Consider the following 18,918-nt stretch of genomic DNA (forward strand, 5'->3'; position numbering starts at 1 on the left):
ACTTGTTAAATTCCAAAATTCACAGATGAAATGGTTAAATAAATTATAATACTTATTTGCAATAGAATATTATGCATCACCTTCATGTCTTATGTTGGAATACTTAATGTGGGAAAGAGCTCATAATACTAGGGAACTCAGGGTTTAGTGTTGCATATTCATCATGACTGCAGTTTTGAGAATAAATGTATCATAGTAAAAAGACAAAATGAAACACACTGATTTGTTAACCACGATTTGCTCTTTTGGGCACTAGTATAGGCAGTTTTCTATTTATTTTTTGTTCATTATTTTAATTCTATTTATACTTTTTAATACTTTTTCTACAATAAGTCTATTTTACTTTATAATCAGAAAAAATTACAGCAAAATCATACCCCCTTCCACAACACAATTCAGTTTCTCTTCCTTTCCCTTCGTGTTGGATTAGCTTCCCTCATGTCTGCAAGATGTCAGTCATCAGTGAGGAAGGTGTGTGCTTTTTTCTCTCATACCCAGTAGGAGAGAGAGCGAGCCTCTCTTCCAACCACGGAATAAGAATTCTCTTTAGTCTGACTGTCAATTTATGTCACATGTCCATCCCTGGACCAAAACAGTTGCTGGAGAAATGGTATGTGTTGATTGGCTTAAGCTGGGCTCCAGACCAATCTTTGGCAAAGCCTAGGGAATTTCCATGATTGCCTTAGACTTATTTGGAATGAGGAATGGGATCACTGCAAGGAGAGGGATGGCTTTCTGAACAAAATCAGAAGACGCTTGAGAAAAAGAAAGAGGGAAATGGACAAATGTTGCCGTGTCTTCTGCTTTAATGTGGTTTCTTTAAAAAGTTTTTTAATTTAGAAAATAGCTTTAATGATTTTTAGAAAAATGATATATCTTTGTTAAAAATACACACAGGGCTTCCCTGGTGGCAGAGTGGTTGAGAGTCCGCCTGCCGATGCAGGGGACACGGGTTCGTGCCCCGGTCCGGGAAGATCCCACATGCCGTGGAGCTGCTGGGCCCGTGAGCCATGGCCACTGAGCCTGCGCGTCTGGAGCCTGTGCTCCGCAATGGGAGAGGCCACAGCAGTGAGAGGCCCGCGTACCGCAAAAAAAAAAAAAAAAAAAAAATACACAATATTGAAAAGTTCAGAAAATGAAACTTATGTAAAGGAGTACCCCTTAATCCCACAATTAACCTGTGAAAATTTTAATAAACGTCCTTCCAGACAACTTTTTTTTTTTTCAAAGAAGATGTTGGGGGTAGGAGTTTATTTATTAATTTATTTATTTTTGCTGTGTTGGGTCTTCGTTTCAGTGCGAGGGCTTTCTCTAGCTGTGGCAAGCGGGGGCCACTCTTCATCCGGTGTGCGGGCCTCTCACTATCGCGGCCTCTCTTGCTGTGGAGCACAGGCTCCAGATGCGCAGGCTCAGTAGTTGTGGCTCACGGGCCTAGCCGCTCCGCGGCATGTGGGATCCTCCCAGACCAGGGCTCAAACCCGTGTCCCCTGCATTAGCAGGCAGATTCTCAACCACTGCACCACCAGGGAAGCCCCCAGACAACTTTTTATGCACCTGTACACATATATATGTACAATTTTACATAGATGGGATCATATTGTAATGCTGTTCTATACCCTGCTTCCTTATTTCCAGTAAATATACTTTAAAACATTATTTAAACTAACTTCGTAATCTTTATTTTTAAGTACCATAATTTGGTTAACCAATCCCCTACTGATGAGTATTTTCTCTCCTTTCCTGCTTTTCTCCTCGCACAGTCTCTCCCTTCTTATTTTCTTCCTTCATATAAGCATGCTATGGTCACTATGCTTGTCATATATTTTTTCACATGTGTGAGTTTCACCTTAGGACAAATTCTTAAAAGTGAGTTTGTTCTTTTTTTTCAAAGCACCTCTAATATACTCTACACATTGCTCAAATACTCTCAATCACGTTTCTACCCACAGTGCATGAGTGACACTTTCCCCAAACTCCTCCAGCAGGTTTGTCAATCTTTCAGTTTTTTCTAGCACAAATGTGAAGAGTTCTCTCTTCGTAGTTTAAATTTAGTAGTTTAAATTCATTAAGATTGAACCTATTATAACGTTGAATGGCCATTTACATTTACATTTTGTGTGTGTGTGTGAATTACCTATTTCATCTGCATCCATGGTGTTATCCATTAGGATGCTTTTTTTTTTTTTCCAGCTTTATTGGGATATATTGACATCCAACACTGTCTAAGTTTAAGGTATACAATGTGATGAGTTTTACTACAAATAAGAGAATACCCAACTCAATATGAATGAATCAAAATGTATTAATAAGGGTATTTTTTTTCTTGCTGACTTTTTAAAGCTCCTGATATATTAAAGTCTTAGTTTGTCATAAACTGCAAACTCATCCCTCAACACCCCATTTATCAGTTATCTTTCAGTCTTACTTATGTTTTTCCCCCCAGTATGGATGTTTAAACTGTCAAACTGTGTTCCATATAATTTTTGGAAGGGCCTTTCACATCGTTAGACTTTAGAATATATTCATCCATATTTTCTTTTAATACATCTTGGGTGCCATTTATAATATTTAAGTATCCGATCATTCGCAAATTTTTCTCGTTTAAGAAGTAAAATATAGAGCCAGATGTATTTACTGATTTTTTTTTCCAGAGGGTCAGCTAGTTGTTCCAATATAGTTTTAACTGAGTTTCAATTGAAGGCAATCATGAACAAGTGCCATAGGCAGGAACCAGCAAAGAGAAAGATGTGCTGCAAATGGAAAGACCTGGCTTTAGGTAGTAGCTCAGATATTAGCTACCTGTATAATCTTCAGTGAATCTAACCCACCTGAGCCTCAGTTTCCTTATTTTTAAAAGTAAGTTTCTAGAATAGAGGATTTCTAGCAACATTCATTGCTCTAATTCCGTGAATGATTTTGATTCTCATAATCTGTAAATTAAGAGAACACCTGAAAAGAAATGCTGGAATGTGGCTTTAAAAAAATCTATTTGCTTAGATTCACCTGTCATTTTCCATTCCCTAAAAGAATCGCTTATTTCACTAAGAACACATCTTGTGTCATTTTGTTCCAGCCTAGCATGTGCATTGCTATGGGACCTGGGCAGGATATGCTTGACAGCACACAAATCATAGGACGGATAATATATCAGAAAGCAAAGGTAAGCTGTGGGCCTGCTTCTTTCATCTTCATTCAAAATTATGCCTTAAAATCCACTGACATTGTTCATCAGGAAGCCCGTAATTGTAAGGAAGACAGCAGGAGCTTAAGCTGCAGCAAGGAGTCTGGAAGACTGAATGCTGTTTATTGTCAACCAGGAAGGTTGTTTTCACAAACCACACAGGAACCTCTCTGTGACTGCTTGTGTCTGGCTTCTTATGGGAAGTACATTTAAAAGAAAGTAATCAGGAAATATTCTCTTTCAGCCAGAATGCTTGCTTCAGGTGGTTGGATGATAGACTGTAAAGTTTTCAATTCATGTGGTATGACCAGATATAACCAGACTGACCCAAATTCTCAGAAGTCTCTCAGACCTTGGCCTGCCAAGTCACCTGACCATTTCTTTCTTTAAAAAAAAAAAAAAATTAATTAATTAATTTTTGTCTGCATTAGGTCTTCGTTGCTGTGCGCAGGCTTTCTCTAGTTGCAGCGAGCGGGGGCTACTGTTCGTTGCGTTGCAGGGTTCTCACTGCGGTGGCTTCTCTTGTGGAGCACTGACTCTAGCCGCGCGGGCTTCAGTAGTTGTGGCACACGGGCTCAGTAGTTGTGGCTTGCGGGCTCTAGAGTGCAGGCTCAGTAGTTGTGGAGCACGGGCTTAGTTGCTCTGCGGCATGTGGGATCTTCCCGGACTAGGGCTTGAACTCGTGTCCCCTGCATTGGCAGGAGGATTCTTAACCACTGCACCACCAGGGAAGCCCTACCATTTCTTAACTTTTCCTTCGGTGACAAGGTAAAGCTGAGTGGCACCACTGCCAATTCTTGCAATTTGGATTCAAATTAGTCCCTGGTCTTTTTTGATATGGAAAGATCATCCATCTTACATTTTCCTTTCTTTTTAAAAGATTTTTTGATGAAGAGAGAATCTGGTCTCCACTGAGCTTACTACAAGTTACTCTACCCTCCTTCCTCTTCTAAATTTTATCTTCCATTTTGCTTACATATTTTGTGTCAGCTCCTATGGAGACATTTCTGATGGAAAAAACAAAAGACAGCTTTGGGCTGAGCCATCTCTGACAAACATAGTTAAATCTCTTCGTTTTTATAGCTTACCCATACCTGTAGTGAGCATGGGCTTGAGAGAGGGTGTGTGTGTAAATATTTTGTCTCAAGGGTTCTAAAATGTTTCAGGAGCAATTAAGGAAGAACAAAAACACCTTAAAATCATCAGACACCAGCCAACCTAATTGCTGCAGTTTCTTTTTAATTACTGTGGTATTATCAGTGGATTGTTCTAAATTAACAGATTCTATTTAGGGTGTGCACCCCAACACAATCTGGCGTCAGAAATTTTGTTACCATTCTGAGCCCAGTCTACATAGAGATTTGTCCCACATTCTGGATTCTCTTCTCAGCAAGGCACAACTTCCCTCTTAACGAGGAGAGCAGGGTGCAGCTGGTGTTACTGACAACTTGAGCGTTCCCATGTGGCTGTGGAAACTGACATGGCAATAGAGTAGAAATGAGTTAGGTGTCAGGCAAAGGCATTGGTGCTGAAGCAGGGTTTGCCTCTACTGTATGATACAGATCAATACAAACAAACCTTCCTAAATATATTTTGACTCACATTGCCCCTAAGATTAAAAAAGCATCAATTGACCATACTGGAAAAAAAAAGAATATCCAAAGGTGAACAGTGGGTGGGGGAACAGATGCAGATGAAGTGGGTCCTGAAGACTTTCAAGCCCCGCTTTGGCACCAGCCCTGCCAGAGGACTCAAGGACTGTGAGAGGGAAAACTCCATGAGAATCCCCATGGAGGCACCCTTGTTCTGCCAAAGAAGGTAATTTGGCCCACCTACTCCTAACCTTAAATTTTCTTGGCTGTCTTTCTAGTGAGATTGGAGCATTTGTACCATAGCCTGCATCACTGGAATTTCATATTTGTGGGAAATAGACACAGATCAATGGTCTCAGGGCCTTCAAGTTTCTGGGAAGCTACAGGGGGTTTGGTGGAGAGATGCGCATGCTCTGTCTAATCAGACAGCAAAACAAAACTTGACTGAACGACTCTTTTCCAAATTGGCACTTCTTAGGTACGGTTGCTGGTATTCATTTTAGCTTTTTTGCTTTTAATGGTAAGGCTGTGTGTTTTCTAGGAACTGTATGCCTCCGCCTCTCAGGAGGTAACTGGGCCACTGGCTTCAGCTCATCAGTGGGTGAATATGACGGACGTCACCGTCTGGCTCAATTCTACACACACAGTAAGTGTCACTGAGTCACACTGATTATGCCACAAGGGTAAAGTTCTGGGCTGATCTCATTATCGAAGTTCAACTTCTGTGTCTTTTTCTGTTTATGTTTCATTTTTGTTTTGTTTTTAAAATTTTTTCCTTTAGGCAAAAACATGTAAACCAGCCTTGGGCTACAGTTTTGCAGCTGGCACGATTGACGGATTTGGAACCCTCAATTTTACGCAGGGTGAGGTGCAGTCTGATGTGATTTATAGTTCCAGGTTCTGAACTTCAGGGTTCTGTTCCCTAACAAGGTTTAATGTAACCAATACATTTACTATTTTTATTTTTTAAATTTGGGAGTATGCAGGCTTTCCAGGTTTGTACATGATTTCTCAGGGGTAGGTATCTTTCATAATTTAGCTTTCCACTGATTCAGGTAGAATCAGAGATTCTCTTTGCATTTCAATCTATGAAAGAATAGTTTTAGGGCTTCCCTGGTGGCGCAGTGATTGAGAGTCCACCTGCCGATGCAGGGTACACGGGTTCCTGCCCCCGTCTGGGAGGATCCCACACGCCGCGGAGCGGCTGGGCCCATGAGCCGTGGCCGCTGAGCCTGCGCGTCTGGAGCCTGTGCTCCGCAACGGGAGAGGCCACGGCAGTGAGAGGCCCGCGTACCGCAAAAAAAAAAAAAAAAAAAAGAATAGTTTTAAATTGGGCTGGAGCCTGGGGTGGAGTTGGAGTGGTGCAGAGCGGGAGTGTCAGTGTAACTTCGACAGTATGAGTTGGCCCTTCCATCTGGTTGTTAGTGTCTCTTTCCCAGATTCCTTTATTGGAGCCCAGATTCCTCAGAACAGAAGCTTTTAGGAACCTAATGCATGTGGTCCTGGGTGTTCTTCCTTTGTGTATTTCCATGAATTTATAACTGATTATTATAGGTTTTATACTTTTATCCTGATTATCACTGTGATAACATGCACTGGCAAGTAGAGAAAGTTAAAAAAAAATTGAAGAGTAGCACCTACAGGTAATATTTTGGCTTATTTCATTCTTGTCTTTTGTATATATATATATATATATATATATATATTTTGGAGCCATTAGTTAAATTAATAAATACAGTTGTAATGTGATATAGTTGGCATCATCTTTCCTGGTAATATTTCATCTAGTTTGGTCTACTGTTCTAAAATAAATAATTTTTAACAGGTTTATTGAGATATAATTCACAAAACATAAAATTTACCCATTTAAAATGTATAATTCAGTGGTTTTTTGGTATATTCACAGATATGTGCAACCATCACCACAGTCAATTTTAGAGCATTTTCATCCCCTCAGAAAGAAACCCTGTACTCTTTAGCTATTACAACACAGTCTCCGTCTCTCCCAGACCTAAGCAACCACTAATCTCTCTATCTCTATATTTTCCTCTTCTGGGCATTTCATATAAATGGAATTGTAAAAAAAAAAAAATGTGACTTTTTGCATTGGCTTCTTTCACTTAGCATCATGTTTTCAAGGTTCATCCAAGTTGTAACATGGATTAGTATTTCATTACTTTTTTTTCTTTTTAAAAAATTGTTTTATTGAAGTATAGTTGATTTCAACGTTGTGTTAATTTCTGCTGAACAGCAAAGTGATTCATTTATACATATCATACATTCTTTTTCATATTCTTTTCCATTGTGATTTATTACAGGATATTGAATATAATTCCCTGTGCTATACAGTAGGACCTTGTTGTTTATCCATTCTTTGTATAATAGTTTGCATCTGCTAATCCCAAATTCCCAGTCCATCCCTCCCCCACCCTCCCTCCCCCTTGGCAACCACAAATTTTGTTCTCTATGTCCATGAGTCTGTTTTTGTTTTGTAGATAAGTTCATTTATGTTATATTATGACTGAATAATATTCCACTGTATGGTTTTACCAGATTTTGTTTATGCATTCCTCAGTTGATGGACATTTGGGTTGTTCCACTTTTGGACTATTAGGAATAATGCTGCTATAAATATTCATGTCCAGGCTTTTGTGTGAGCATATGATTTCATCTCTCCTCTTTGGTATATGCTTAGAAGTAGAATTGCTGGATCATATGGTAACTCTATGTTTAATAATTTGAGGAACTACCAGACTATTTCCAAATTGTTGCACAATTTTACATTCTCATCAGTAGTTCTGAAGATTCTGATTTTTTCTACATCCTCACCAATACTTGTTTTTATCTTCCTTTTTGATTCTAGCAACCCCCTGGGTGTGGAGTGGTATCTCATTATGGCTTTGATTTGCATTTCCCTGAAGATTAGTGATACTGAAAATCTTTTCATGTTTATTGGCCATTGTGTTTCTTCCTTGGAGAAATGTCTACTCATATATTTTTCTTATTTTTAAATTGGGCTACTTGTCTTCTCATTACTGAGTTGAAAGAGTTCCTTATGGGTCCCATATATGCTCTAGGGATGCCCGCTAGCTGGGCTGCTTGGGTCCTTCTGTTGTGGTGGGCTGACTACTGTGGGTGGTCTCGTAGGCTTGGCTCTACCACCCGCCACGGGTCTGGTTGGTTGCCAGGCCCTGCCTTGTGCAGAGGCTGCTGGCCACTGCTTGGTGGGGCTGGGTCATGAGGCAGCTGGCTGCAGACCCACAGGTGGCCCCTGGGCTACTGCTAGCTCACTGGTGGGCAGAGCTGGAGTCAAGGAGATCCTGGGCTGGTGTCTTCACACTGGTGGGTGAAGCTAGGTCCTGGGGCTAATGCCAGCCCACTGGCAGGAAGATCTGAGTCCTGGGGTCTGGCTACAGAGCCCAGGGTCCCAGAGCTGGTGTCAGACTGCTGGTGGGTGAGGCTGGTTCTTGACATGGCTGGCTGCAGAGTCCAGGATGTCCTAAAGCTCGTGTTGGCTTGCTGGTGGGCAGGGTCAGAGCCCAGCTAGTCCCAGAGCTGCTGCTGGTCTGCTGATGGGTGGGCTGGGTCTGCAGGCTGCAGCGGTACCATTGTCCTGAGGCTGGTGTCCACCTCACTGGTGTGTGCGGCCAGATCCTACATCCTCTGGTGGGCAGGGTTGTGTCCAGGGGTGGCTGTGGGTTCAGGGGGTGTCTTAAGGCACCTTGTCTACTGGTGGGTGGGACTGTGTCCCCACCCAGTTAGTTACTTGGGCTGAAATGTCCTAGTACTGGTGCCTGTGGGTTGGTGGGCATGGGCACAGCTGGGTCCTGGAGCTAATAAGCTGGGGGGAGGATCCAAAATAGTATGTGGTAGAATGAGCTCCTAAAAATGGCTGCCACCAGCGTCTGTGAGCTCCAATTGACCCCTGTCTCTCTGGGAGACTCTCCAAGATTAGCAGGTAGGTCTAACCCAGGCTCCTTTCAAATTATTGTTTCTGAGCTGGGTCTCGGAACATGTGAGATTTTTGTGTGCACGCTTTATTAGTAGAATCTCCATTTCCCACAGCTCTCTGGGTCTCCCGCAAGTAAGCCCCACTGGCCTTCAAAGCCAAAAGTTCTAGTGGCTCATCTTCCTGGCAGAGGAATGCTGGGCTGGGGACACTGATGTGGGGCTCAATACCTTTACTCCTTGGGGAGATGCTCTGAAATTGTAATTATTTTCCTGTTGGTTTCCCAGAGGGTATGGGTCTTGACTACCTATCTCACTGTGGTTCCTTCTTTATATCTTTAGTTATAGAAGATCTTTTATGGTAGGTTCTGGTCTTTTCCATCAATACGTGGTCTGTAAATAGTTGTTATTTTGGTGTGGCCATGAGAGGAGGTGAGCTCATGGTCTTTCTACTCCACCATTTTGGCTGATCTCCCTACTGTGGGTTGTGTTTCCACCTTCTTCATTGTGTCCTTTTAAGCACAAAAAGTTTTAATTTTGATGAAATCAAAATGGTCTATTCTTGCTTTTGTATCTCATGCTTTTGGTGTCATATCTAAGTATCCTTTGCTAAATTTGATGTCATGAAAACCTACCCCTGTTTTCTTCTAGAAGTTTTATGGTTTTAGCTCTTATATTTAGATCTTTGAGCTATTTTGAGTTAGCTTTTATATATGGTGTGAGGTAACAATCCACGTTCATTCTTTTCCTTGTGGCTATCCAGTTATTACAGCACCATTTGTTGAAAGGCTATTTTTTTAAACCCATTGAATGGGCTTGGCACACTCATTGAAAATCAGTTGACCATAGATTCATGGTCTTATTTCTGGATTCCCAATTCTATTCCATTGATCTGTGTTTATTTTTTGTGCTAGTATCACCCTTTTAAAAAAGAAAAATCATTCCTCCTTTTTTATAGCTAAGTAGTATTCCATGGTTCGTATCACTCTTTCTTGATTACTACTGCTGTGTAGTAAGTTTTGAAACCAGGATATATGAGTCCTCCTACTTTGTTCTCCTTTTTCAAGATTGTTTTTGCTATTCTGAGTCCTTTGCAATTCTATTTAAATTTTAGAATCAGTTTGTCAACTTCTACAAAGAAGTCAGCTGAGATTCTGATGGGAATTGTGTTGAATCTGTAGATTAAATTGAGGAGCTCTGTAATCTTAACAACTTTAAGTCTTCTGATCCTTGAACATGGATGTTTTCCTATCTATTTAGGGCACAGAGAAAACTCTCCTATGCTATTAATGTGGTATATCACATTTATTTATTCACACTTTTTGAACCATTCTTGCATCCCAGGAATAAATCCCATTGATCATGGTGCATGATCATTTTAATGTGCTATTGGATTCAGTTTGCTGGTATTTTGCTTGGGATTTTGGCTTCTATATTCATCAGAGATATTGGCCTTTTTTTTTTTTTTTTCTCATAGTGCCCTTATATGGCTTTGGTATCAGGGTAATGTTCGCATCATAAAGCAAATTTGGGAGTATTCCCTCCTCCTCAATTTTTGAGAAGAGCTGAGAAGGACTGGCATTAATTCTTCCGTAAATGTTTGGTTGAATTCACCAGTAAAACCATCTGATCCTAGTCTTTTTTTGTTAGGAGGTTTCTGATTACTGATTCAATCTTCTTACGCATTATTAGTCTGCTCAAATTTTTCTATTTATTCATGATTTAGTCTTGTCAGTTTGTATGTTTCTAGGAATTTACCCATTTCTTCTAGGTTATCCAACTTGGTGGTGTATAATTGCTTATAGTCATCCTTTTGTATTTCTGAGGTGTCATTTGTAATGTCTTACCTTTCATTTCTAATTTTTTGAAAATTTTGAGGCTTCTGTCTTTTTTTCCTCAGTTAATCTAACTAAAGGTTTGTCAATTTTGTGTTTTCAAAAACCAGCTCTTCATTTTGTGGGTTTTTTCTATTGTTTTTCTGGTCTCTATTCCATTTATTTCTACTCTGATCTTTGTTATTTCTTTTCCTCTGTTAACTTTGTGCTTAGTTTTTTCTTTTTCTAGTTCCTTGAGGTGTAAAGTTAGGTTGTTTTTTTGAGATCTTTCTTCGTTCTTAATGTAGGGGTTTATCACAATAAACTCCACTCCCAGAACTTATACAGTAAGTATAAGTTCTCTATACAGTAAGTTTTTGGTATATTGTATTTCCATTTTTGTTTTGTTTGTTTTGAGGTGTTTTTGATTTCATTTTGATTTCTTTGACCCATTAGTTGTTCAGGAGCATGTTTTTTAATCTTCACATATCTGTGAATTTTCCAGTTTTCCTGTTACTGATTTCTAGTTTCAGGTCTTTGTGGTCAGAAAAGATAGTTGGTATGATTTCAATCTTCTAAATTTGCTGAGGCTTCTTTTGTGACCCTACGTGATCAATACTGGAGAATGTTTCATGCACACTTGAGAAGAATGTGTTTTCTACTGTTGTTGGGTAGAATGTTCCATACGTGTCTTTTAGGTCCAGTTGGTCTAAGATACGATTCAAATCCAATGTTTCCTTGTTGATTTTCTGTGTGGATGATCTAACCACTTTTGAAAGTGGGCCATTGATGTTCCCTACTATTATTATATTGTTATTTATTTCCCAGTGCTTATAAAAGTTATGTTTACATTATACTGTTAGTCTATTAAGTGTGTGATAACATTATGTCTTAAAAATGTACATTCCTTAATAAAAAATACATTTATTGCTAAAAATGGTAACCATCAGCAGAGTTTTCAAGGAGTCATAATCATCATCTTTTTGCTGGTGGAGGGTCTTGCCTTGATGTTGATGGCTGCTGACTGATCAGGGTGGTGGTCGATGAAGGTTGTGGTGACTGTGGCAATTTCTTAAAATAAGACAATGATGAAGTTTTCTGCATTGATTGACTCTTTCACAAGTGATTTCTCTGTAGCATGCAATGCATTTTATAGTACTTTACCCACAATGGAACTTCTTGCAAAATTGGAGTCAGTTCTGTCAAACCCTGCCACAGCTTTATCAACTAAGTTTGCATGACATTCTAAATCCTTTGTTGTCATTTCAGTGGTCTTCAGAGCATCTTCACCAGAAGATTCCACCTTAAGAAATCACTTTCTTTGCTCATTCATAAGCAGCAACTCCTCATTTGTGAAAGTTATCATCATGAGATTGCAGCAGTTAAGCCACATCTTTAGGCTTTGCTTTTAATTCTAGTTCTCTTGCTGTTCTCACCACCTCTTCAGTTACTTCCTCAACTGAAGTCTTGAACCCCTCAAAGTCATCCATGAGAGCTGAAATAACTTTTTCCAAGCCCTTGTTAATGTTGATATTTTGCCCTCTTTCCATGAACCATGAATGTTCTTAATGGCATCTAGAATGGTTAATCCTTTCCAGGAAGTTTCCCATTGACTTTTCCAAGATCCATCAGAGGAATCACTGTCCATGGCAGCTATAACCTTATGAAGTGTATTTCTTAAATAATAAGACTTGAAAGTCAAAAGTACTCCTTGATCCACAGGCTTCAGAACGGGTATTGTGTTAGCAAGCATGAAAACAACATTAATCTTGTACATCTTCTTCAGAGCTCTTGGGTGACTTGTGCATTGTCAGTGAGCAGTAATATTTTGTTTGTTTGTTTTGTTTTGTTTATTTGCGGTACGCGGGCCTCTCACTGTTGTGGCCTCTCCCGTTGCGGAGCACAGGCTCCAGACACGCAGGCTCAGCGGCCATGGCTCACGGGTCCTGCCGCTCCGCAGCATGTGGGATCTTCCCGGGCCGGGGCACGAACCCGCATCTCCTGCATCGGCAGGTGGACTCTCAACCACTGCACCACCAGGGAAGCCCAAGCACTAATATTTTGAAGGGAATCTTTTCCTGAGCAGTAGATCTCGACAGTGGTGTTTAAATATTTAGTAAACCATCTTGTCAACAGACATGCTGTCATATAGGCTTTGTTGTTCCATTTATAGAGCACAGGCAGAGTAGATTTAGCACAATTCTTAAAAGCCCTAGGATTTTCAAAATGGTAAATGAGCATTGGTTTCAGCTTAAAGTGACCAGCTATGTTTATCCCTAACAAGAGAGTAAGCCTGACGTCGACTTCTCCTCTCTAGCTAAGAAAGTCCAAGATGGCATCTTATTCCAAAAGAAGATTGTCTTGCCTACGTTGAAAATCTGTTTTTTAGTGTAACCACCTTCATTCATTATCTTGGCTTATTCTTCTGGCTAACTTTCCTCAGCTTTTACATTAGCACTTGCTGCTTCACCTTGAACCTTTATGTTATGGAGATGGCTTCTTTCCCTAAAGCTCATAAACCAACCTCTACTACCTTCAGAGTTTTCTTTTGCAGCTTCCTCACCTCTCTCAGCCTTCATAGAATTGAAGAAATTTAGGGCCTTGCCCTGAATTAGGCTTTGGCATAAGGGAATGTTGTGGCTGGTTTGCTCTTCTCTCCAGACGATTAAAACATTCTCCATATCAGTAATAAGGCTGTTTCACTTTCTTATTTGTGTGTTCGCTGGAATAGCACTTTTAATTTCCTTCAAGAACTTTCCTTTGCATTCACAATTTGGCTGACTATTTGGTGCAAGAGATCTAGCTTTTTTCATATCACGGCTTTCAACATGTCTTCCTCACTAAGCTTAATCATGTCTAGCTTTTGATTTAAAATGAGAGATGTGCGACTCTTCCTTCCACTTGAATACACAGAGGCCATTGTAGGGTTATTAATTGGCCTAATTTCAATATTGTTGTGTCTCAGGGAATAGGGAGGCCTAAGGAGAGGAAGAGAGATGGAGGGACAGCCAGTCAGTGGAGCAGTCAGAACGCATACATTTATCAATTAAGTTTTCTGTCTTAGATGGATGTGGTTTGTAGTGCTGCCAAACTATTACAGTAGTAACATCAAAGATCACTGATCAGAGATCACCGTAAGAAATATAACGATGAAAAAGTTTGAAATCTAGTGAGGATTACTAAAATGTGACGCGACGTCATGAAGTTAGCAATTGCTGTTGGAAAAATGGCACTGATCAACTTGCTTAATGCAGGGTTACCACAAACCCCCAATTTGTAAACAAAACCCCAAACAAACAAACAGAAAAACACAATATCAGCAAAGTGCAAGAAAATGAGGTATACCTGTTCTTTCATATCTTTTATGGGCTATTAGCATCCTTGCATTTCAGCTTGGAGAACTCCCTTTGGCATTTTGTGTCTCATAATTCATGTAGGCTTTCTTCATTCTTTTTCATTTTTTTTCACTTTAATTGAATAGTTCCTAATGACTTGTTTTGAGTTCACAGATTGTTTCTTCTGCTTGATCAAATCTGCTGTTGATGCTCTCTACTGCATTGTTCATTTCATTCATTGCATTCTTCAGCTCCAGAATTTGTTTGGCTCTTTTTTATGGTTCTGCCTTTCTGTTGAACTCTCATTTTGTTCATAATTATTTTCTTGATTTTGTTAAGTTGTATATATTTGTTCTCTTGTAGCTTGCTGAACTTCTTTGACACAATTATTTTGAGTTCTTCTTTGACAATTTCTAGATCTCCAATTCTTCGGGTCAGTTATTGGAAAATTATTGTATTCCTTTTGTGATGTCATGTTTCCTTGATTTTTGTTGTCTCTCATAGAATTACATTTGTCTGTGCATTTGATGGATCAGTCACCTCTTCCAGACTTTACAGAATGGTTTTGGTGGGGAAAGGCCTTCACCTTTGGGTGGCTGCAGAGACATTGGGTGACTGTGGTTGTTCCAGCTCCAGGGCAGCCCAAGTGGCATAGTCTCCATGCAGCTCTGTCAGCTGAGGTCATCATTGGTGAAGGTTGCATGCGTCCTCAAAGGCCAGTACTAAGGGTATCTGCAGCTGCTGTGAGTGCTGTTGTGATCTTCAGTGGTGAAGTCTTCTGGGAACATCCTGACATCCTTTTCTCCCTTGGAGGATGTCATGGCCAAGGGCATCACTTTGGGTGCTATGTTTGGCTTCAGGTACATTCACAGTGGTGGTGGCACTGATGTCTGATATGTCGCATTCATGGAACAGTGACATACCTGAGATCTGGAGCTTGGGTGCTTGTGGAGCAACCATGCCTCCAGGGTCCAGGGCACTGGCTCACCAACAGCTCTGTGCCTGAGGTATGGGCACATGTGGAGCAGCCATGGAGCTGGGGCCTAGAACAGGTACTTGCAGGGCAGCTGCAGGTCTGGGGTTTGGAGCCCAGGAAAACACAGAGTGGTCACAAAGTTGGGGTCTGAAACATGGGTGTACATGGAACACCCATGGCTCTGGGGTCAGGGTCATGTATGGGTTTGGGGGTGGGGGACTGACAGCCCTGACTCCAGGGCAGTGGAACAGAAGCTTCTCATGAGGGAGGTACAGCATCACATCGCTCTTCAGTGATCCATGGTAATCCATCATTGGTTACCTCAGTCATACAAGCTGCTGTTGTCTCTGTGGAGCAGTCTTCTGGGGTTTGCACTGACAAACAGGGTCCTCTTTCATGAAAGCTGTAGAGAGTCTGTTGCAGAGGCTGTTCAGGTTCTCAGTGGCAAGGGTTTCCAGGGTCTTCCACAGAGCAGGCCACTGCAGCAAATGTTGGCACCTATTATGTGGCTGGTACTGATATCTTCTGCCCTTCTTTCTTAGCCATCTTGAGATGTCTCAGATAAGCCAGCCTTCCCAGTGATCCTTTTCATGTGGTTATTCTGTGTTTTGCTCCACTGTGTTGCTGTAGGTTTTTAGTTGGACTCTTGAGCCCTCCCAGAGCTATTTTCTTTTGTGGATAGCTAATTATTGTATTCTGTGGGGGGATGAAAGCTGATATCTCCTACTTTGGTATCTTGCTGAGGTCATCTCCTTTCTTTATAAGGGCATTTAAAGCTATCAATTTCCCTACGAGAACTGCTTTCACTGCATTCTATACGTTTTGATATACTGTGTCTTCATTTGCATTAATCCGAAACTGTTTTTATATTTTCTTTTGATTTCTTTTTTGACCATTATTCATAATCATGTTGATCAATTTCCACATATTTGTGAGTTTATCAAATTTTCTTCTGTTATTTATTTCTAATTTCATTACATTGTGGTTGAAAACATACTTTGTATTATTTATACTTTAAAACATTTATTGAGGTTTGTTTTATGGCCAGCATATGGTCTATTTTAGATAATGTTCCATATGCACTTGAGAAGAATATATATTATGCTGTTGTTGGATGGAGTCCTTTGTTAGTATCTGTTAGGTCTAGTTGGCTTCTAGTGCTGTTCAAATTTTATACTTCCCTATTGGTCTTCTCACTCGTTGTTCCATCTGTTATTGAAAGTGAGTTATTGAAGTTCCAACTATTATTGTTGATTGTTTCTCCCTTCATTTCTGTCAGTTTTGTTTCATGTATTTTTGTACTCTGTTATTAGGTTCATATATGTTCATAGTTGTTATATTTTCCTAATGGATTATAGATTCTATGTTCTTAGGTTTTGTAGTTAACATAGCTTTTCCCCAGATTATGGGTGTTACGCTTGATGGTTGTTTTTATTGCTCGTGTGTGTGTGTGTGTGTGTGTGTGTGTACATAATTAAGTGGAGATTCAAGAGTGGGTCTTTAGAGACCACAAGTCAAACAACTGGTACTTCACGTTGGAGGTGTTTTTTTTATAGTTTTCAAAATAAGAAAAAGGTGATTCAGTTCATAGACCTACATTTAATTATATCATATTTTTTATTTGCAAAATGGTTGAGAAAGAGCAATAAAAAAAATTAAGGTTGTAGAACATATATATTCTTTTATTCTGTCAACCACACTGAGGTCTAATTAAACAATGGCTCCTACTTTAGGATGTACAGGAAATCTTGCCTCTTCTATTATGCAACTGTTTGGAATCATTGAACAACAACCTCGATAAAATCTCTCAAAGTCCTAAAAGCATTGTTGTACAACATTTGTCAAAATGATGATATTTTTCAGAGGGTTGGAATCTTATTAATCATAACATTCCTAATAGGGACAACAGTAGGGGATCCACTTTGGGACAGTATTCGGGATCAGTACCTGGGCAAGCCATCTGAAGAAATCAAAGAATGCCAAAAACCAAAGCCAATCCTTCTTCATACTGGAGAGGTAATACATTTTGATTATCATGGTGAAATTAGTATATCGTTAATTTTACATTTATGAATTATCAGATATGAATAGTAGCTCTGTGTTGAATAGTAGATCTGTGTGTTATTCAGATGTTCCCATATCAAATTTTTAATATTAAAAAATATGGATGCTATAAGTGTAACTCTAAGAAATAAGGGTTATGATTATTAAATACACTGACTTAGAGTTTTACATCTATAGTAAATAAATGAAGCAATTAGAACAGTGGAAAAGGAAGAATAAGATTAACATTTTTCTTATTCAGGATTTGTTTATGTTGACTCCAGGATAGGAATGAACACAGAATTCTTTGCAGAGAAAAACATCTCAGGTTATTTTCTCACAACTCAGGCAACATTATTAAGTAAAGCAATATTCTTTAAATACTCTTTGGAACATGGATTTTCATATTCATACAGTGAATATGAATTCATTCATTCATTCATCATATTATTACGGATTTTTGATGTAGAAAAAATTTTTAAATAGAGTTTTTTTCTAATATTTAATTAAAATTCTCCAGGAAGAAGAAAGCGAGGAAACAAAGGAATAGAGGGAAAGATTCTACTAATCTGAATATGATAAAGGATAGATTCTCTTGGAGAAAACCTAAAAAGTAAGGCAAGACTTGGTAACTGAAGATTTAAAGTAAAAAGAAATCACTAACTTAAGCTATTCCAAATGATGGTAGTTTCTTATTCATCTTGTATAAGGATAGTCACCATGGTAATATAGGAGAACACTTGGTTATCTATTACACATTGTGATGCCACAATGACAAATCCACTAGAAACTTCATTGATGAGAAAATAAGTCCAGGTTAATGGGACACTGGTATATAATATTTACATCTTATTACTATTGAATAGATAGAATATTTAATACTACATGAATTAGAAAAGAAATATGATATTAGGATAAGACACCCCAAAACAGCTGGAAACATTTAAAATCCTTTAATAAAGGAACTTCTATGAGCAGCGTCAGTCTCTTGACGATAGAAAAAATAATATTCTTAACACAGTTTTCATGCTTTTGGTTCTTAGCTGTCAAAACCTCATCCCTGGCACCCAGATATAGTTGATGTTCAGATTATTACTCTTGGGTTCTTGGCCATCACTGCCATCCCTGGGGAGTTTACGTAAGTTCCTGTTTTTCTTTTTGTAGTTACACATGTAACTGTTGTGGATGTGTTTCTGTTGGGATCACTTCTTATCATGGGCAGATAATTCTGTACTGACTCCTTTGTATCCTACTGTGCTATGTTTGGTGACGGTGACAAATATTCCCACCCTCTTTTGGTGGGGCCTCTGAAGAATAAATCTCTCTCTGCCTGTTACTAGTGGGTAACTTGAAGTAAACAGAAAAATTTGAAAAGTTATCATTCCAATAAAATTATGCAGTGATTTATTATGTCAGTAGAAAGACTTTAAATAATATTAAAACATAGGGTCGTGAAACAATCAATTTAGGTATTAGAAGCATGGAAACATATTTTAAATCCGCTCCTTATGCCATATTTCCTATCTTAGTAAGTAGCAATTTTTTATCTTTTCATTGCTCAGGCCCTAAATCTTAGAGTCATCCCTGAATTCTCTCTTTTTCAATTTTCCCTGCTTTCAATCCTTCAGCAAAGTCTGTATGTTCTATTCAACAGTTTCCATCATTCTTCCCCTCCCCACCCCCCAGCCCCAACCTGGGTCTAAGCCACCATTATCTCTCCCGTGGATTTTACTGCAATAACCTCCTGTCTCACCTTCCTGCTTCTCCCTCACTCCTCTATAGTCTTTCCTCAACATTATAGCCAGAGTAATCCCTGTAAAGCATAAGTCAAATCATGTCACTACTCAAAACCTTTCAGTGGCTTCTAACTCTCCAGAGAAATTCTCAAATGCTTATAATATCCGACAGGGCCCTATGTGATCCTCTCTTCAGCCAGCTCTCTGATCTGATTTCATACCACTCCCCCTTGATCACCCCTGCTGCAGCCACCTTGGCTTCAGTGCCGTTCCCAGACTACCAAGCACGCTTC

General features: G+C 39.5%; 1 protein-coding gene across 1 annotated transcript in view; it reads left to right on the plus strand.

Moving 5' to 3' along the window:
* Nucleotides 1–18,918, plus strand: part of ASAH2 (N-acylsphingosine amidohydrolase 2) — a 108,649-nt gene that overhangs the window by 32,737 nt on the left and 56,994 nt on the right. The window contains exons 9-13 of the mRNA XM_065893907.1: nucleotides 3,074–3,160; nucleotides 5,315–5,419; nucleotides 5,555–5,636; nucleotides 16,747–16,862; nucleotides 17,933–18,027. Coding sequence (XP_065749979.1) covers nucleotides 3,074–3,160; nucleotides 5,315–5,419; nucleotides 5,555–5,636; nucleotides 16,747–16,862; nucleotides 17,933–18,027 — 485 coding nt within the window. The remainder of the gene's footprint in view (nucleotides 1–3,073; nucleotides 3,161–5,314; nucleotides 5,420–5,554; nucleotides 5,637–16,746; nucleotides 16,863–17,932; nucleotides 18,028–18,918) is intronic.

This window comes from Phocoena phocoena, chromosome 16 (assembly GCF_963924675.1).
Source record: "Phocoena phocoena chromosome 16, mPhoPho1.1, whole genome shotgun sequence".
Taxonomy (NCBI): Eukaryota; Metazoa; Chordata; class Mammalia; order Artiodactyla; family Phocoenidae; genus Phocoena; species Phocoena phocoena.